Source organism: Eulemur rufifrons, chromosome 23 (assembly GCF_041146395.1).
Source record: "Eulemur rufifrons isolate Redbay chromosome 23, OSU_ERuf_1, whole genome shotgun sequence".
Taxonomy (NCBI): domain Eukaryota; kingdom Metazoa; phylum Chordata; class Mammalia; order Primates; family Lemuridae; genus Eulemur; species Eulemur rufifrons.
In genome coordinates, this window is record NC_091005.1 from 15676518 (window position 1) to 15697008 (window position 20491).

Here is a 20491-nt window from a genome sequence, read left to right on the forward strand (position 1 = left end):
CATATCCTGACCCCAGAGAAGGGAACTATGGTTTGCATTCACTGCTCTGGTCTCTGTCTTCCAGGTGGGGTTAAATGAATGCGTCCAGTGTGAATTCAGCTTTATTAACACTGGAAAGTTCAACTTCAGCTTCCAAGCAGAGCTATCTGGCTCCAAAACCCTGCTGCAGTATTTGGAATTTTCACCCACTGACAGTACTGTGGACGTGGGGCAGAGTGTCCAAGCTACCCTATCTTTTCAACCACTTAAGAAGTGTGTCTTGAAGGAACTAGAACTCAGAATCAAGGTGAGACCATTTGACATTGTCCAAACACTGAAAATGCTCACAGCATGTTACCTTGACAGGTTAATCCTCCTGTGTATTCCATGTCTTCTCCACCATCCTGAAGCTCCTGGAAGGTGACTGTGTTGGAGACAGCCCCACAATCTCAAGTACAAAGGCCTCATCCATGGTTGGGGTGCCTGGTGAGTAAGTGTTGATTCAAAAGCAGTTGACCATCTATGCATTGGGAGGCCATTCAGACATTAAAACAAATATGGGAGATAGATGGGCATGGAGAGAATATGTACAACATTTCCCAAGATAAGTTATCAAATGAAAGACCGAGGAATGGTAACATCAGCAGGAATGGCAAAGGACATCCAAAAAGCTGCTCTTCAATAGCAATGAGAACACTAGCAAAAATTGTCATAATAAACTTTTTCAGAACTCTGGAAATTAGTCACAAGCTTGCAACAATCCTAGGAGTATTTATTCAAGACAAATGGCAGAATATCCATAAGGACAGTGAACTTTGTGGTGTTTTAAGTTGCCCTATTCCTACCCTCCTTCCCCAGCTCTGCAGCAGCCTTGAAAACCAACAATTCTGCAATTAAAGTGAAAACCAGCAATTGATCAGCCACTGGAGGGGGCAGAACAGGTTTGGAACTCCCCAAAAGCCCCAACTAAGAGAATTGTCATTATTTGCCATGTCTAGAATTTCACTGGAAACCCCCACTCACAAGGCTTGCTTTTATTTGACCTGACTCAGAGCTTAGTCAATGTAAACAGCCTTTTCCCATGGGGCATTTGTCAAAAAACAATCAGTGGCAATTGTTCAACACTGCAGCAGCCCGAGGTGGCAATGACCCTTGAGGCAAACAAGCTGACCCAAAAACTTAAAAGGAAAAGCTAGGGAAGATGTCCATAGGAGTCTGAAAATCTCCAACATATTCCCTGGAATCTAGATAGCCATGCATGTATAGGATATGTATATCTCAGGGCTGTGCTCAGTAAAGACTGCTTAGGAGAAGGCCCTAAGTTCTCACTTCTGGCTAAACTTTTGGAAAAGCAAAAAGTGAACAATAAAGCAGAGTTGGCAGCTGCCTGCCTGAGTGTCAGAGGCATGCCCCATCACACATACAGAGTCCCTCAGCAAAAGCTGGAAGACTCATTGGTGCCAGTCATTTAACGAAATCTCTGTCCAAGCATTAGCTGACCTCTAAACTAACTAAGCAGAAACTTCATTAGCTATGCATAAATAAGAATATAGACTTTATGGGAAAAGTCACTAAACTAATAAAACAACTACATAAAGCAAATACGCAGGAGGCCGAGGCAGGAGGATCGCTTGAGCCCAGGAGTTGGAGGTTGCTGTGAGCTATGATGACACCACTGCACTCCAGCACAGGCAACAGAGCAAGACGCCATCCCCCAAAAAGAAAAAGGGAAGAGTAACAACAGCAACAGACCCAGCATGGGTGGATCTGGTTTTCAGAGTTGCTACATTATATTATTTTAAATCTCTAGTTTCCAACAAAAAAAAAATTATGAGACATGAAAAGAATCAAGAAAGTATGACCCATACATAGGGGGAAAAAATCATCCAATATAAACTGTCCCCAAGGAAACCCAGATGTTGGACTCACTAGACAAATACTTGAAATAAGCGGTTTAAAATATATTCATAGAACTATAGAAATCCGTGTCTAAGCAACTAAAGGAAAGTATGAGAAAAATTTTTGAAAAAATAGAAAATATCAATATAGAGATATAAATTATAAAATATAGATTCTGGAGTTGCAAACTATAATAGCTCAAATGAAAAATTCAAAACAGGGGCTTGGTAGCAGATTTGATATGTCAAAAGGAAAAAAATCAGCAAACTTGAAGATGGGGAAATTGAGATTATCCAGTATGAAAAACAGAAATAAAAACTAATGAAGAAAAATGAACAAAGCCTCAGAGACCCATAGGATACCATCAAGTATACCAATATGCACATAATGGAAGTCCCAGAAAAAAAGAAGAAAGAAAATTATAAAAAAATTTTTTTCAAGAAATAATGGCCCAAAACTTCCCAAATTTGATGGAAAAAAATTAAATATCCAGAAATCTCAATGAATTTCAAGTAGGATAAATTCAAGGAAATCCAACCTATACACCTCATAATCAAACTATTGAAAGACAAAGAGAACTTGGAAAGCAGCAGGATTAACAGCTGGTTTCTCATTAGAAACCTTGGAGCCCCAAAGACAGTGGAATGACATCTTCAAAGCTGGAAAAACAACCATCAACAAAGAATTTTGTATCTAGCAAAACTCTCCTTTAAAAATGAAGGAAAAGCCAGGACATTCTCAAAAACTGAAAGAATTCATCACTAGCAGACTAGCCTACAAGAAATAACAAAGAGAATCCTTCAGGCTGAAATGAAAGGACACTAGAAAGTAACTCAGATCCACAAGAAGAAATAAACAGCACCAGAAAAAGTAACTGCATAGGTTACATAAAGTCAGTATAAATATATTTTTATTTGTAACTTTTTTCTATCTGATTTTAAAAACAACTGCATAAAGCAATAACTGTAAATCTGTATTGATGGGCATTATATAAAGATTCAATTTGTTTGATAATAGCACAAAGGGAAGAGGAAGAAACAGAGGACCAAATTTTTGTATACTATTGAAATTAAGTTATTATTAATTCAAACTAGGTTGCTATAAAGTTAGATATTAATTACAACCCCCGGGGTAACCACCAATAAAACAACTCAAAAGAATATAATTTAAAAATGACAAGGAAATTAAAATGGTACACTAGAAAATATCTATTATATTTAACACAAAAGAAGGCAGTAATGGAAGAATTGAGGAATAAAAAAGGCATAATTGAGGAGGCTTTTTTAAAAAGACATAGGAAATACAGAAAGCAAATAGCAAAATAGGCATAAATCCTATTTTATCAGTAGTTACATTAAATGTAAATGAATTAAACACTCCAATAAAAAGTAATTGGCAGAATGATGGGAAAAAATGTGATCCACCTATGTGCTGTCTACAAGAGACACACTTTGGATTCAAAACACAAATAGGCTGAAAGTAAAAGGATGGAAAAAGATATACCATTTAAATAGTAACCAAAAGGAGGTGTAGTGCCAACACTAATATCAGACAAAATAGACTTTCAGACAAAAATTATTGCTAGAGATAAAGACATTTTGTAATAATAAAAGGGTCACTCCATCAAGAAGACATAACAATTGTAAACATATGTGCATATAACAACAGAGTCTCAAAATATATGAAACAAAACTAACAACTGAAGGGAAAAAGAGACAATTCAACAATCATAGTTAGAGATTTTGGTCCCTAGCTTTTCATAATGTATAGAATAAATAGACAGAAAGTCAACAAGGAAGTAAGAAGACTTGAACGACACTATAAAAGCACTATGCCTAACAGATATATATAGAACATTTCACCCAACAACAGCAGAATACACATTCTTCTCAGGTGCACATGGAACATTGTCCAGGATAAATCATATATTCAGCTATAAAACAAACCTCAACAAATTTAAAAAGATTTAAATCATATAAAGTACATTCTTCAGCCACAATGGAATAAAATTGGAAGTCAATAACAAAAGGAGATTTAGGATGCCCAGCCTAAGGACATTATCTTTATCAAATCTTCAGGAAGGTGATTGACAGGAAGATGGGGGTAAAACAACTGGAACATATCATAGTCTGTGTTGTGCTGCTATAACAGGATACCTGAGACTGAGTAATTTATAATGAACAGAAATTTATTGGTTCGCAGTTCTAGAGGCCGGGAAGTCCAATATCAAGGTGCCAGCATCTGGTGAGGGCCTTCTTGCTGCATCATAGCACGGTAGATGGTATCACATGGTGAAAGGGGAAGGAGGGAGGGAGGGAGGGACAGAAAGGGAGACAAAGAGTGCACGCATGCAAAAGGGGGCGAACGTATTCCCGTGATAACAATAACAAACTCACTTTCACAATAATGGCATTAGTCCATTCATGATGGCTAGCCCTCTCTACCTAAACACCTCTCAAAGTTTCCACCTCCCAATACTATCACAATGGCAATTAAATTTCAACATGAGTTTTGGAGGGGACAAACATTCAAGCCATAGGAGAACCCAAGGTGAGTCACTGGCCATTGGGAGTTCAGGAATCTCCTGTTTTCCTGGCCTGGAACTCGGTGGCAAATTTGCCACCATCCTCCCTGAGAAGTGCGAGGCTTGCAGCCTCAGAAGGGGCCCCTCCTCCTTGAGGACCGTCTCTTTCAGAACTTGCATTTCTTACAGCAGAAAGAAGCATAACATGTTATGAGATCTTCCTACTCTAATTAGCAAAAGAGTTAAAGGTGATAAATTTAAATCCTTTTCAAAGAATCAGCCATAAAATGCATGAAAGTCTTAGAAAATGGTTTTAAATGTACAAAGTTGTTTATGAAAACTTGTACCAATGACTTGATTTATTCTAATGATGTTTAAAATGAATGCTCATTCTTATGTTTATTCTAATTATGTTTAAAATAAATATTAGATATTTTATTTTAAATCAGTTATCAGTTTGTGAAATTTCATATTATGAAAAGTTTGTAAAGAACAAATTAAGTTCATGTCCCAGTGGGTCAAGTATTACCTTGTGGTTGAGAGTCCAGATGGGGACCATCCTCTTTCTATTTTTCCATTCTTTCATCCTTGGCATATTGGCCTTGTCCTTATTCTTGTCATCTCCTGGTCGTAAGGTGACCACCCTACCTGAACCTCTATGTCTGCATTCCACAGTGAAAAGACACAGGAAGATCCTGAAGGCAAAGAACTTTCCCTTACAAGGCTGTGCCTCCTTATTCAAGACAGAACACGCCCTTGTCCCCTTCTGTTTACATCCAATGATCAGCACTATGTCTGATGGCCACCCTGAGTTGCAAGGCAGGGTGGGAAATCAAGTGTTTTCATCTAAGCACATTGGCGACCAGTCAGAGTCCTGCTAGTAAGGGAACCGTGGGGAGCAGAGTTTGGGTGATAACTCGCGGTGTCTGGCATACCTCTGAGTCTTCAAGCTGAATCACTGCTGCAAGAACAAAGCAAGAGCCCCTGTAGGGTCTGATTACAGAGCAGTCTTTCTTCAGTAAACAACCTTCTAACCTACTGAAACAGAATCTCTGGAGATGGAGCCCTGAGACCTATAATTGTTAAAACACAGTGCTTTTCTCCTTCACCTGAGCACTTACGTGTCCCCTCCTCCCACTTCTGATCACACCCACCTGCCATTCCCTCCTCACAGATCAGCCAAGGCCCGACCTATATGTGCAGCATCTCAGGTCGTGCCGTGAGCCCGGCTGTCCATTTCTCCTTCACCAGCTACAACTTTGGGACCTGCTTCATCTACCAAGCTGGGATGCCCCCGTACAAACAAACCCTGGTCATCACCAACAAGGAAGAAACGTCTATGAGGTAAGCAGGCCTCCAGAGGATTCTGCAACTTTCTGTGGGTCCTCTAGGTGAAGTCTGGCCAAGACAAAAAAAAAAAAAAAAAAGAAGGATTACTGAAAAGAGTCAAACACAGTGGGCATGAATCCTGGGTCCCTGTCCCCACCACTAATACTGATGCTTGGATAGCTATAAGCTACTCTGCGAAACATCTACTTCTTAAAGTGCAGAGGGCAATGCCTAATGGCCTGATGAGAGCTTTTATGGCTTCCATTTATTTTCCCCATGTACTCTATATGGACACTGAGGTTTGGAAAGTTAAAGAGTGAATTTTTCAGGCCTATGACCTTGCAGGAAATGGATCTGTACTGAGCCTAAGCCTTCTGGTTCAAGTCTGGCCTCTCTGCTCCACGCCTGCGTGGGATGTTCCAGTGCAGGTTTCTGGACCCCGTTCTATACCTAAGAGACAGAATCTCCAGAGACTGGCCCAAAGACTGTGTCCACTCAGAGCTCTCCACATCAGTACTATGAGTGCTTTCCAGAATGATGGAGTTGTTTGTCGGCACTGTCCAACACAGGGGCCACAGCCGGGTGCAGCTCTGGAGCACCTGACATACGGCTCATGCAGCTAAGGAACTATTTTATATAATTTTAATTAATTTTAATTTAAGTAGACACATGTGTCTAGTGGCTACCATATTAGATAGCACAGATTTAAGTTCCAATTTCAACTCTTCCCTAGCGGTATGACCTTGCACATGCTTTTTAAGCTCTCTGTGCCTCTGTCTCCTTGCCCAAAATGACCAATCACAGTAAGGCCTTCTACATAGGAACTATTAGGAAGATTAAATTAGTTCATCTAGAAACAATACTTACAACACTTCCTGGAACATAAGAAATCCTCAATTATTGTTAGCGGCTGCTGTTGTTGTTATTACTGATTATCCTGAATATTAAATTACATGAGGGTCATGTACACGAATTAAAAAGCTTATCTACCTATACTCTTTCTTACTAGATTTAATGTAATCTCAGTCTTACTTTGCTCAAGGCATCAAGCTCTTTACATTGGCCTAGCTGGACTCCTTCTCTGCACACCTGTAAGGCAGATGAGCAAAGTTGTAATGGAGAGGTCCAAGTGCTTTCCTGCCCGAGATGCAGGGTGGATGTGATAATTTAAGGTCCCTTCTAGTGGAGCAATTAGTAATAATTCTATAAAGTTCACCTTTATAGAATGTTTCCTCCGACCTGTTTAGTGACTGCTTAAGTTGCTTTATCTCATTTAATCCTCGCAACAACCCTATGGAATAGCTATCATTACCCCCATTTTACAGATAAGGAAACAGAGACCCAGATGGGCTAAGTAATTTTTCCAAGATCGTGTGGCTAGTTGGTGATGGAGCCTGGTGATGGAGCTCCTCCTGTCTGTGTGACTCCAGCACACATACTCCTCTCCACTGTGCTTTACCACCCAGTTGCTTCTGGAAGCACTTCCTTCTTATGAGAGGGTACAAAACCATAAGATGCCTCATCAGAAAGTTGAGGACAAGAGAGTAAAGAGCACTGGGCAAAGTGTCATGAGCCTTTGAATTGGAGGCCCAGTTCTGCCAGGATCTCAGGATGGGATTTGGGGTATGTCACTGGGCTGTGCCTGGGAGAGCATGGGCTGGGTCACTGCCAAGGTCCCTCCAGCTCTAAAATAACTTCTGTGACTCCAGGACAGCAGGGCGGGAAATCCATCATGCCCAGCCCAGAGAGGCAAGGGGACAGCCTCCAGCCCTCTGGGTCAACCTTCTCAGAGCTTATGCAGCCTCTCTGGATTTTCTCCAGCATAGATTGCCTGTACACCAGCACCACCCACCTCGAGGTTAACTTCCGTGTTGAGGTGATAAAGCCAGGAAAGACACTGGAGATTCCAATCATCTTTTATCCTCGAGAAAGTATCAACTATCGAGAACTCATCGCCTTTGAAATCAATGGGCTCTCACAACAAACAGTTGAAATCAAAGGGAAGGGCACGGAAATGAAGGTAAGAGACAGGGAGGCCCTCGGGCTTGGCGCCCTCCTTCCCACCCTTCTCAGCCTCCTGTGCCCACCTGGGCCCCACACCCTTCCTCTCCCTCCACATCTCTGCCCCAGGCTGCTCTGTCCGAGGGCAGATGATGCACCTAATAACACAAAGGGCTGAACTGTCACATCAGACCCATGGACTCACAGGTCCTATTCGATACCAACCTTTACCATATGGGATGATACAGGCACTGGAGAAACATTCTTTTCCTTGGAGAAATTGAGAATGTCAGATGTAGCACCCCACCTACGTCCTTTCCATTAGGACTCGTTTGTTTTCAGATTTAATACACGACACTTTCAAGCAATGTACACAGACATGCATTTCAGTTATGGAACATCCTCCCTTGACACCCCACTGATTAACCTTCTCCAGCCAGCCCCAGACCCCAGGATTATATTTGGTTAAGGGCACTCCTTCTGCCCAGGCGCTCCGGATAGAAAGGGAATGGTCGTGCCCTGTTCCTCATTTCTTTCTTTCCGGTGTCTGACAAACATTTAAGGTGTTTGTTGGGAGTTTTTCTATTTTAATAGACGAAGACTCTCAAGAATGCATGGGGTATTTCAACAACCCAGGGAAAATGGAGGGGTGTATTCCTGGCAGCTCTCTCCTCAAGGCATAGGAGCAACAGGACATTGCCAGCCGGTGTGTCTGGACCCAAGCCAGAGGCAGTCTCTTCTGATCCCACGTATTCGTTCATTTGCTTATTTGTTCATTGAGCACCCCTTGTGTGCTGGGCACTTTGGGTAGATCCAGAGGTGACTTAAACATGTTCTCAGACCTCCAGGAGCTCATGGTTGGTAAGAGAGACACTCTCTTGCCTTTTTAAACAAAATGGAAGCATGTGGGCTGGATTTAAAGCTAGTTGGGGGAAGGGGTGCAGTTTAGTGACTGATCGAATGACAGTGACCAGTGGGTGTTGCTAATTGTGGCTCAGCCCGGCCTTGGCTGCAGCAGACCACTGTTTTCGTCAGTGCCTTAGCTGAGGCTTCTAGCTGAAAGTCTCTACTTCTCTCCACCTCTACGGCTGCCCTTCTAGCCTAGATCATCATCGCCTCGCACTCCTCGTGCTTTCTCTCTCTTGCCCTTTCAGTCCGTTCTCCGTGAAGGAGCGAGCCAGCGCACTCTCACAAGCACACATGTGACCAGGTCACCCCATGCTTCACTGACTTTCCATTTCTCCCAGAATAAAGCCCAGTCTTCTTCCCACCCAACAGTGGCCTGCAAGGCCTTACAAGACCTGACCGCCTCCAAACACATCTTCTCGGGTCCCAGCTCCCAGCCACAGGCCTTGCCAGGGCCACTCCCTCCAGCTCAGGGCCTTGCTGCAGGCTGTCTCCTCCCCTTAGAGTGTCCCCAACCCCATGGCCAGCCTGACTCAAGCTGACCGGATCCTGCCTTTCCTGAGCTCTCAGTGTGAACACGCCATCCTCAGGCCTCGCCAAGCCCGCGTCTAGTTTCAGCCCCTGTGCTGTGCTCTGCAGGTGCCCTGAGCTTTTCCTTCCTATCTTTTAACCCAGTTGTAATTACGTAATTGTGGGCGAGTAGTTTAGTGGGCATTTGATGCACGTAAGTGTTTATCGAGTAGGTGAATGCCCATCCAGTATGAAGAAGTTAGGTCACTAAAGGAAAGGGAACCATTCTTGCCTCCCCGGGGAAGATGTTTCATAACACTTATTTTTCTCATTAACTCGTGAACCCTTCCTCCTCCTTTCCTCCTCGTCCCACAGATTTCAGTCCTAGATCCAGCCAACAGGGTTGTGAAGTTGGGAGCCGTCCTGCCAGGACAGGTTGTGAAAAAAACAGTCTCCATCATGAACAACAGCCTCGCCCAGCTCACATTCAACCATTCGGTTCTGTTCTCGATTCCAGAGCTCCAGGAACCCAAGGTTGGTGCCCACGGGGCCCTAGTGGCCTCTTCATGCCTCCTGATGCTAAGGATGGCCATGCTAGCAGCACAAACAGCTCACATTTCCTGCGCACCTACGACGTGCCAGACCATTCTGTGAGCTTTCCACGTGCTCTCTCTCTCTCTTCATTTTCACAAAAACAGTATGGGACTGGTCCTTTATTGTTTTCGTTTTATGTTCTCATTTCATTTTCCGTGTCATTCAGTATCACCTGGTCATTTACACCTCCATTATGTACGTGGACCAGTTCTCTATTTCTGCTCATTTGAGGTGTTTCTAATTTTTCTCTTACAAACAACACTGTTACATCCACGTAACTAAGCCTTTGCGCGCATCCATGAGTCTACGTGATGTACACTCCTAGTTAGAAGTGGGCATCTTGGATCCAAAGGGAAGGTGTGTTTCGATACGCATTGCCAGTCTGCCCCCGGAAGGTCACCCCACTTTGTGCTCCCGTCGGCAGTGGGAGAAAAGCCTGCTCGTTGGTGAGGCCACTTCTACAGGTTCGCAGTGCACGGTCCCGGCTGCCACTGCCCAGCTTATGGTCAGTAGTATCTACGTGGCCCTTTGAAAATGGACCCATGTGTTTGATTCCGAGAGTGGACTGTATCCATTCCTTCCTGCAGTTCCTTCTTACATTTACTCAGTAAATACTGCGAGGTGCCAGGAATAAGAAGGTGATTATGACACAGACCTTGGTCTGGTGGAGTTCCCAGTCTCGGGGGGTCACAGACACAGAAACAATCCCAGGACAGCAGAGAAACTGCAGAGGCAGGGTGTGCACTGGGAGCAGGTCTGCTCAGAGGAGGCCCCAGGTGCTGGGGAAGACCTCAGGGTGGAGGGAGGCCTGTGCTGCGTTTTACAGGGTGAAGAGGTGTCTCCTCGCAGACAGTTTGGGAACGGGCATTCCTGGTGGGCAAAGGTGTGTATGCTCAAAGGGGTCAGCGCTTTTGGAAAACTAGATGGGATTCAGTGTGGAAGGGGCAGTGGGTACCATCTGGAGATGGCAGGGTACAGAGAAATCGGCTGTGAGAGGCCAGCCAAGCCCAGACACCCAGTGGGCATCTCATCCCAGGACCCCACACTGCCCACGTCGCCATCCAGATGAGGAGGGAAGACTTCTTGCTTCCCTTCCCTTGTTAATCCACATTAAAGCCCTCAGCTCCCCTAAAGGTTTGGCCATACCAAATCTGCCTCCCTAGGTGGTTGGACTAAAGCTGCCAGGGGGACCCGTGCTGGCACCAGCACCCTGAGGCTAGCTTCCAGTGTCATCATGTTTTGTGACATCCCTAAGATCACTTCCCTGTTGCTTGCAGCTCCTCGCCCATCATCTCACTCCCTGCAGCCACAGCTCGTTTCCTGGTGACTGCTCAGGGCTATGCCCCAAAGGAAGCTCAAGGATGCAAGAGGAGTTGGCTTCCCAATGCTGGTGCGGATTGATTTCTGCCAGGACTAAGGGAAAAAGAAAGCCAAATAAATCTGTGCAGTGGTTCTCAAACTTCGGAACACATGAATCACCTGTGGAACTTTTGAACATGCAGGTTCCAGGTTCTTCCCAGGAGATTCTGATTCAGTCGGCCTGGGGCAGGGCCCAGGAATCTGCATTTTAATGATCACACAGGGAAATCCCATGCAGGGCGTGTTCCTTAACAAACACTGGCGCTCTGAGTGTTTCTTCTTTCTAGGTACTGTTTCCTCTGCAGGGAGGAACCAGGAAGGATGAAACTCCCAAAAGGAGTTAGGAAAGGGGCAGGAGAGGGAGTTGACATTTACTGAATGCCTGTTATGTGCCCTATATCTTATACAGACAATCTTAATCTAAATCATAGAGTAAGTCAGAAAGTTTAAGTAACTTACCAAAGCTCACACAGCCGGGACGAGAGCAGAAGCGAGATCTGGCCCCTCTTCCAGCCCCAGCAGCAAGACCTCAGGCAATTGAGGCCTAACCCCCACTCCCCCCCTCAGCTGCTGAGTCTGGGTGTTGTTCCATCCAGGTCATCACCTTGGTGCCCTTCCACAACATCACACTGAAGCCCAAAGAAGTCTGCAAAGTGGAAGTCGTATTTGCCCCAAAGAAGCGCGTGCCGCTCTTCTCCGAGGAAGTGTTCATGGAATGCATGGGGCTCCTGCGCCCCCTCTTCCTTCTCAACGGCTGCTGCCAAGCCCTGGAGATCTCCCTGGACCAGGACCATCTTCCTTTTGGACCAGTCGTGTATCAGACGCAGGCCACACGTCGCATCCTCATGTTGAACACAGGCGACATAGGTGCAAGGTAGAGGAGCGGTGCCTCCTTCCCCGAGGCTGTAGCAGAGATGTCTGTCCCTGGGTCTGCCGTGGACTAGACACTTGTTTTGCAAGTGCAGCCACTTTTTATTTCTGTCCTATCCCTTCTATAGCCCCCCAAGCCCTACTTCCCTCAAGGTGTGACAGCAGTGGCCTCACCAGGGTGGTTACTGAAATTAATATGATGGGGGACATTTGCTCAGTGCCTGTTGTGTGCCCTTTACGTAGCTCACTTCATTTAATCCCAACAACTCTATGCGACCCATACTACTACTACCAATGTATCTTACAGACCAGCAGACTAAGGTACAAAGAGATTAATTAACTTTTCCAAAATCATGCATGTAGAAAGAACTCTCTATGTGCAGGTGCCATGCTGAGCATTCTGACATATAATATCCCACTTAATCATCCCAGGACTCGCTAAGGTAGGTACTATATCGTGCCTGTGATACAAGATGGAGTTGAGGCCCAAAGAGGGTAGATGACTTGCCCAAGATCACATAACCAGGAAGTGACAAAGATGGGACTGGAACCCAGGTATTTCTGTGGCAGCCTTGGGCATGCTGACCCGGCGGTGCAGGCTGCACACTGCACACCCCCAGGGGGCACTCTTCACATAGACCCTAGTGTAAGTGGCACCCCAAGGCATGCATCCAGCCTCTGTCTCCTGCCTGAACCAAGTGCCCAGCCACAGAGGGGTGACCACACAGGGCTATCGGATCTCAGCTGCCACCAAGAACCCAGCACAACTCTCCCATGAAGGGATGGTTGCTACCCTCCTGGATCTGAACTGAGGAGCAGTACAGGAAATGGTTAAACTACAGTTTCAGAAGGGTTCCAGTCCTCACCCCGCCACTTCCTAACTGCGTGACCTTGGGTACACGTGTGTATACGTGTTCGTGCATGTTCCTTCTGCCGTGGGTAATCACTCTCGGGTAATCGGGTGCAGCCACTTCCCAGCTCACCAGCGGGCGGTCTTGGCCATATCCACCAGCACTCTTGCTGTCTGGCAGACCTTTCTCCTCTGTGTCCTCGGGAGGACGCAGGTGAACCTCGCAGCTAAAAGCCCAGGCAAAGGACACTCTTAGAATATTAGTTAACTCTCTTTCTTGTTTTTTTTTTTGTTTGTTTGTTTGTTTTTTCTTGGAAAAGGTTTAAATGGGATGTCAAAAAATTTGAGCCTCATTTCTCCATCAGCCCAGAGGAAGGCTACATCACCGCAGGCATGGAGGTTTCTTTCGAAGTGACCTACCATCCCACCGAGGTGGGAAAGGAGAGTTTCTATAAAAACATGCTGTGCTTCATCCAGGGGGGCAGTCCTCTGACCCTAACCCTGTCTGGAGTCTGCGTGGGACTACCGATAGCAAAAGAGGTGAGTAGGTGCTGCCCGGGGCGGGCCAGCGGCAGGGTTAGCCCAGCAGGTGAGCTCCGCTGGGCCTCCTTGAAACAACTGGCTCTTCCAAACAGTCCTCAGCGCCCGAATCAGACATTCAGACCTGCTGCCTCCCTCCACGAGGCCTGCAAATACACTGTTCCCACTGCTGGAATATTCTTCATTTCGTTCATTTCTGCTCACTCTTTAGCTCACAACTCAAGCATTACATTCCCAAGGAAGCCCGCGTTGGTATCCCTGCCTAGATCAAACTCTAAGATCTGTGAGTAAAGGGTCAACACCTTTCTCCTTCTCTATGGTTTCAAAAATAAAAACAGCCTGGGGTTAACCCTCTGCTAGCCCCGTTACTAGACACCTAACTCTACTGTTGGCTGTGTTAACTAGCTACATTGTTCATGGTAGAATTGGTGGCCAGTCTCTCTATATATAATTATGTTACTTCAAGAATGTTATTTGAATGGAGCCCCACAGTATGCTGTGAACTTTTATGTACAAGGCTCAGCAAGAACATACGCTTTCATTTCTCTTGGGTCAATACCTAGTTGTGGAATGACTGGGTCATGTGGTAGGTATATGTTTACCTTTCTAAGAAACTGTCAAACTATTTTCCAAAGCGATTGTGTCCTTTTACACAATTGTCCCTTTACACAAGCACTTTGTCTGACATCTCCACTTGCTCCACATCCTTGTCAACTCTTAATATGGTCAGTTTTTTAAATCTTAGCCATTCTAATAGGTATGTAGAGGTATCTCATTGAGGTTTTTAACTTGTATTTCCCCAATGACTAATGACATTGAGCACCTTTTCAGGTACTATTTGCCAAACAGCCAGCTATGTATCTTTTTCGTTGAAGTGTCTGCTCAAATCTTCTGTCTATTTTTAATTTTATTAAAGTTTTGAGACCTCTCTATGTATGCTGGATACAAGTTTTACATTTATGTCTTCAACCTATTTGGAGTTAATTTTTGTATATAGTGCAAGATATGGATCAAAATTCATGTTGTTAAGTCCGATGGCCATTTCTCAGCCTTTACCTTACTTGACCATGAACCAGCCGTCCTCCTTCAAACACTTCCCTCACCAGGCTCCAGGACACCACCCTCTCCCAGTTTCCTCCTGTCTCACTGGCGGCTCCTTCTCGTCTTGTCTTCTGAGTCTTCTTAACCTTGGAGTGTGCCAGTCAGGAGTTAGTCCTCTGATTCCTTCTTTTTTATAAATACACTCACTTCTTTTTGACCTCATCCAGATTCTTGATCTAAAAAAAAAAAAAAAAAAAAAAAAACACTGCTATACTGACGGCTCCCAGATCTGTACCTCCCGAACCTTTCTCTTGAACTCCTAATTTGTAAATTCCACTTCCTGCTTGACTAATAAGCATCTCAAGCTTAACATGTACAAAACTGAGTTCCCAATCTCTCCCCCAAACCTGCTCCTCCCACAGTCAACCCCACCTCAGGAAGTGGCATCTCCTTCTTTCTAGTTGCTCAGGCTAAAAACTTGGGTGTCATTGTTGAATCTTCTTCCACTTACACCCGAGATTCCATATGGCAGTAAATCCCATTTGCTCTTCAAAGCACAACTGGAATATTTCCTTTTCCCACCATCCCCAGTGCTACCACTGCCAGCCAAGTCTGTGTCATCTCCCACCTGGTCTATTGCAAGTGTCTTCTAATTGGTCTCTCTTCCTCTGTCTCTTCTAAGCATCTGGAGCAACTCTGTTAGGTTACTCCTCTACTCAGAACTCTTCTAAGTCCTCCTGTTTCATTAGAAGGAAAAGAAAAGTCCCTACCGTGACTCCAAGGCCCTACATGCCATTTCCTGTTCCCTGTCACTTTATCTCCCTTCCTTCACTTCACGTTTGCCACACTGGCCTCATTTGCCATTTGTCAAAATCCAGGAACTTTGCAACCGATGTTTCCTCTGCTTGGGAGGCCCTTCCCCGGGTCCTCCTTGATGTCATCCTTCTTGGTCTTGAATCAAATACACGTGCTCAGTGAGGCCTGTCCTGATCACCCTATTTAATATTTCAAACCCACTCCCCAGCCTGTCGTGCCTGCACCCCTGCTCTGCTCTGTTTCCCCTGAGCACATGTTCGTATCCTACTCGCCTTTCTCTCCGCACTGGAACGTAAGCTCTCTGAGGGCAAGGATTTTTGTTATTTTGTTCATCGCTGCATCTCCACCCCCAAGAACAGTATCTGGCACATAGAAGGTACCCAGTAAATATATGTTGAATGAATGAAAGGAAAAGAAAAGGATCCATTGAAACTCATGACGGGAAGCACTGTTAAAGTCAGACTCCCCTGGCACATTCTGCATCTCTGGCCCCTGAAGACAGGCCAGGGGGAGGTGCCGTGGAAGACGTAGCACCTACTTTCTTCCAGGTGGTGAATTTCACCTGTCAGGTGCGCTCCAAGCACACACAGACCATCATGCTGTCAAATCGCACCAACCAGACCTGGAACCTGCACCCCATCTTTGAGGGCGAGCACTGGGAGGGGCCCGAGTTCATCACCCTGGAGGCCCATCAGCAAAATAAGCCCTACGAGATCACCTACAGGCCCCGCACCATGAACGTGGAGAACCGCAAGCACCAGGTAGGCTGAGGCCTCACCACTGGTTTCCTGGAACAGCTGAAGGGAAGAGCTGCGTGGTTAGAGATGGTTCTGGGGCTCAGAGCTCAGAATGTCAGAACAAGGGGGGAGCACACAGATCATGTTGGAAAATGGGGAATTGTGCAGATTACCAAGCCCCGGCTTCCTTTTTTGTTTCCTTTTTTGTTTGTATGTTTCACGTACAGGGGATTCTAGAGCCGGGGGCTCAGTTCTGAAATGACGTACTAGACCAAGCATCGAGCAATTAATATTTAGCTAAACTGCATAAATAACATCATGGTGACTGCCATAATAAAAATCAAAAATAAGGCCGGGCACGGTGGCTCACGCCTGTAATCCTAGCACTCTGGGAGGCCGAGGTGGGCGGATCGTTTGAGCTCAGGAGTTCGAGACCAGCCTGAGCAAGAGCGAGACCCCATCTCTACTAAAAATAGAAAGAAATTATATGGACAGCTAAAAATATATATATAGAAAAAATTAGCCGGGCATGGTGGTGAATGCCTGTAGTCCCAGCTACTCGGGAGGCTGAGACAGGAGGATCGCTTGAGCTCAGGAGTTTGAGGTTGCTGTGAGCTAGGCTAATGCCACGGCACTCACTCTAGCCTGGGCAACAGAGTGAGACTCTGTCTCAAAAAAAAAAAAATAAAAAAAATAAAAGTGGCCACAATCTCCCACCCTATAAAAAAAATGAACTTTTTTCTTCTGTCTTCACTACCAGTTCTTATTAAGATACACCCATAACTGTCAGCATAGCATACCCAATTTTGCATTGTATTTGTTTTCACTTTACATTATATCACTAGCATTTTTCTATTATATTTAACTATTTAGTCTTTGTGATAACCATTTTTTTTTTTTTTTTTTTTTTTGAGACAGAGTCTCACTCTGTTGCCCGGGCTAGAGTGAGTGCCGTGGCATCAGCCTAGCTCACAGCAACCTCAAACTCCTGGGCTTAAGCGATCCTACTGCCTCAGCCTCCCGAGTAGCTGGGACTACAGGCATGTGCCACCATGCCCGGCTAATTTTTTGTATATATATATTTTAGTTGTCCATATAATTTTTTTCTATTTTTAGTAGAGACGGGGTCTCACTCTTGCTCGGGCTGGTCTCGAACTCCTGACCTCGAGCGATCCACCCGCCTCGGCCTCCCAAAGTGCTAGGATTACAGGCGTGAGCCACCGCGCCCGGCCTGTGATAACCATTTTTAATGGCTACCTAATATTTCATTGAATGAGAGTCCATAATTTTTTTAACAATTCCCTTGTTGAATGTTTATCTCCAAATTTTCATCAGTATTATAAGTGGTTCTAATACATATATGTAACTTTTTGCTTTGGAGGAATTTTTCTTCAGAAAATTCCCTGGGGTGATAGTCCTGATTCAAATAAATATGAACATTTTTATGACTCTTGAAACATACTACCAAGCTGATTTCCATAAGTGTTATATTTATTTGCATAGCATTCGTTAATCCTGTGTCCTCACCATGCCTGGTATTTACCTAATAAAGGGCCCTCTGTGTCATTCTGATCACAATTCTTCCCATAGGGCACCCTCTTCTTCCCCCTCCCGGATGGGACTGGCTGGCTATATGCTCTGCATGGGACTGCCGAGCTCCCCAAAGCTGTAGCCAACATCTACCGTGAAGTGCCATGTAAGACACCCTACACTGAGCTCCTGCCAATCACCAACTGGCTGAACAAGCCCCAGAGGTGAGGGAGTAGGGTAAGGGTTCTGGGTGGGGGGATGGAGGGAGGACTTCCACCATCTGGCTTTGTCCTTCCTCTGCCCAGGGTCTCTGGAGGCTGTTAAGGCGCTCAGAGAGTCTGAGACAAAGTTCTCTGATATGGCCGGGCATTTCCTAAACCCTAGGCCTCTGGAGAGATTTTCCTGTTTGGTGCTGTTAGTTGTAAATCTCCTAGAATGATATCTGGCACAAAATAAGTGTTCAATAAATGTTAGCTGTTACTGTTATCATAATGGTAGCCATCATTATTATTATTGAGTATCATCTGTCTTATCACCTAAGCCACTGGCCAGAGAAGGAAGTCCCTTGGATCTTGTACCCACAATAAGAGTAGAGTGGAATGCAAGCATGCAAAGAGCTCAAGGCCAACCAGCTGGGTCCCCTTCTTTTACAGAGAAGGAACCAAAGACTGGGAGACAAAGCACGACATACTGAAAGCCACATGCTTACCATAGTGGATAAAGGCCCAGACCTAAGTTTGAATCCTGGTTCTGGCAATAACTAGTCATGTTACCTGGGTGTGTTATCTTCCTTCTCTTGGTTTCTATTTCTATTTGGTGAAATAAAGAAAATAGTGATGTGTACCTCTTGCAGATATTTCAAGGATTAAATGCCTATAACATATATAGAGCACTCGTTCAGTACCTGGTACATAACAGGTGGTCAATAAGTGGCAGTTACTGTTAGCGACAGAGTGAGGACTAGAACCCTGGACCCATGTGCTTTCCATAAAATCAAGAGTATACACAGCACTTTCCCTTCTTCTGTCCTTTGGGTAAACGGTCTCATTTTCTCTCTCCTCTCTTCGTGTGCTCCTGTGCGCCCCCAGATTCCGAGTCATTGTGGAAATGCTGAAACCAGAGAAGCCAGACCTAAGCGTCACTATGAAGGGCCTTGATTACATTGATGTACTGTCTGGCTCCAAGAAAGACTACAAGCTGAATTTCTTTGCATACAAGGAGGGAGTGTACACCGCAAAGGTAACTACATGTCAAAGGCGTTGCCCTGGAACTCTGGAGGTTTGACCCTGAGGTTGAATCTGGTGTTAGGAATAAAGATGACCTCCCACTGTTGCTCCAATACACTACAGGGTCTTTCCCACATAAGCTATTTTGCCTAATTCATTCATTGGTTCAACAAGTATCTATTTAGCATATATGCCACTTACTATACTAAGTGCTAGTAACATAGTAATGGCCAAAAATAGACACAGTCCTGTTCTCATGGAACACACAGTCTAGTGGAGAGAGGTGACGTTACTTAAATAATTGCACTGTGAATGTATAATTACAAAATGAGATGAGTCATTTGAAGAAAAGGTGTATGTATAGACCTGTAGTTCATGGGAGAGGTCAGGGCTGAAGATACCATTTGGAAGTTATTCATTTAGAGATGTAATTTGAAGCTATGATGGGGGGTGGAATCACCAACGGAAAGGTTTTAAAGTGAAAAAAAAAAGTATCTAGTAACACACACACCCCCAAAAAGATACTGGAAGACTCCCCCGGCAGCATGTGATCTCCTCCCCTGCAATAACTGAGAGAGGCTGCTCTAATCAGATCTACTCAGATCAACACTCACAGACAGACAAGAATCTCTTAAAATCGAGGAATCACAAAACAATCTAGGGGAAAAAATCACCATAAAATAGAAACACCAGCCCAATAAATGAGAACCCCTGAGAGGAAAGTTATTAAAGCAAGCAGAAGGAGACTTTAATTGAATACTATTAATATCCTCAAAGGAATAAAATCATGCCCATGAGATAAGAATAAGCTCATTGCAGAAAAGAATCAGAAATGAAAAATAGAGTATCTGGAATAGAAAACCATCTAAGGAAGGCTGAGGAGTATAATGGACTTTGAGGAAGAGGTTACTAGTTAAGTCAGAAGACAGAACTGAGTAATATCATAAGACCTTAGCACGTGAGGACAAAGAAATGGAAAGAATGAAAAGAAATGGTAAGTGTAGGCAAGGATGTGGAGAAATTGGAACTGTCATACACTGGGGGTGGGGATATAAAATGGTGCAGCTGCTTTGGAAAGCACTCTGGCAGTTCCTCAAATGGTTAAACATACAGTTACTATATAATTTTCAGGATTCATTCCTAGGTATATACCCCAGAGAAAAGAAAACATACGTCTACACAAAATCCTGTGCACACATGATACATAGCCACATTATTCATAAGAGCAAAAAAATAGAGACAATTCCATTTCCATCGATTGGTAAATGGAGAAATACAATGGAATATTATTTGGCAGTAAAAAGAAATAGAAATGAAGTATTGATACATGCTACGAAACACTGTGCCAAGTGAAAGAAGCTAGGCACAAATGTATGCTTTGAAATGTAAATGAAAGAAGCAGTTCACATATTTTACAATTCCATGTAAATGAAATTTCAGAAGTAAGCAAATCTATAGGGATAGGAAACAGGTTAGTGGTATGGGCTGGAGGGGATGGGGTGGGGAAAACAGGGAGTGGCTATTAGTGGGTACAGGGTTTTGGGGGTGATGAAAATGTTCTAAAATTTATTGTGATGATGGTTGCTCTGTTTTGTGAATATACCAAAAACCACTAAATTTTATACTTTACATGGTGGATTGTATGGTATGTGAATTAAATCTCAATAAAGCTGTTTGAAAAAAGAATGAAAGGAAATATGAGACAAAATATAAACCAAGAAGTTCTAATATCCACCTAATAGAAGGTCCTGAAACAGAAACAAGATAATAGAAGGAAAAA

General features: G+C 44.4%; 1 protein-coding gene across 1 annotated transcript in view; it reads left to right on the forward strand.

Annotated features, from left to right (window-relative positions):
• The window catches only part of HYDIN (HYDIN axonemal central pair apparatus protein), a 304337-nt gene that overhangs the window by 275247 nt on the left and 8599 nt on the right, over positions 1–20491 (forward strand). Inside the window, exons 75-83 of the mRNA XM_069456333.1 lie at positions 65–286; positions 5577–5746; positions 7553–7751; positions 9524–9682; positions 11698–11975; positions 13142–13361; positions 15767–15979; positions 17546–17709; positions 18574–18724. Of these exons, the coding sequence (XP_069312434.1) occupies positions 65–286; positions 5577–5746; positions 7553–7751; positions 9524–9682; positions 11698–11975; positions 13142–13361; positions 15767–15979; positions 17546–17709; positions 18574–18724 (1776 nt within the window). The remainder of the gene's footprint in view (positions 1–64; positions 287–5576; positions 5747–7552; positions 7752–9523; positions 9683–11697; positions 11976–13141; positions 13362–15766; positions 15980–17545; positions 17710–18573; positions 18725–20491) is intronic.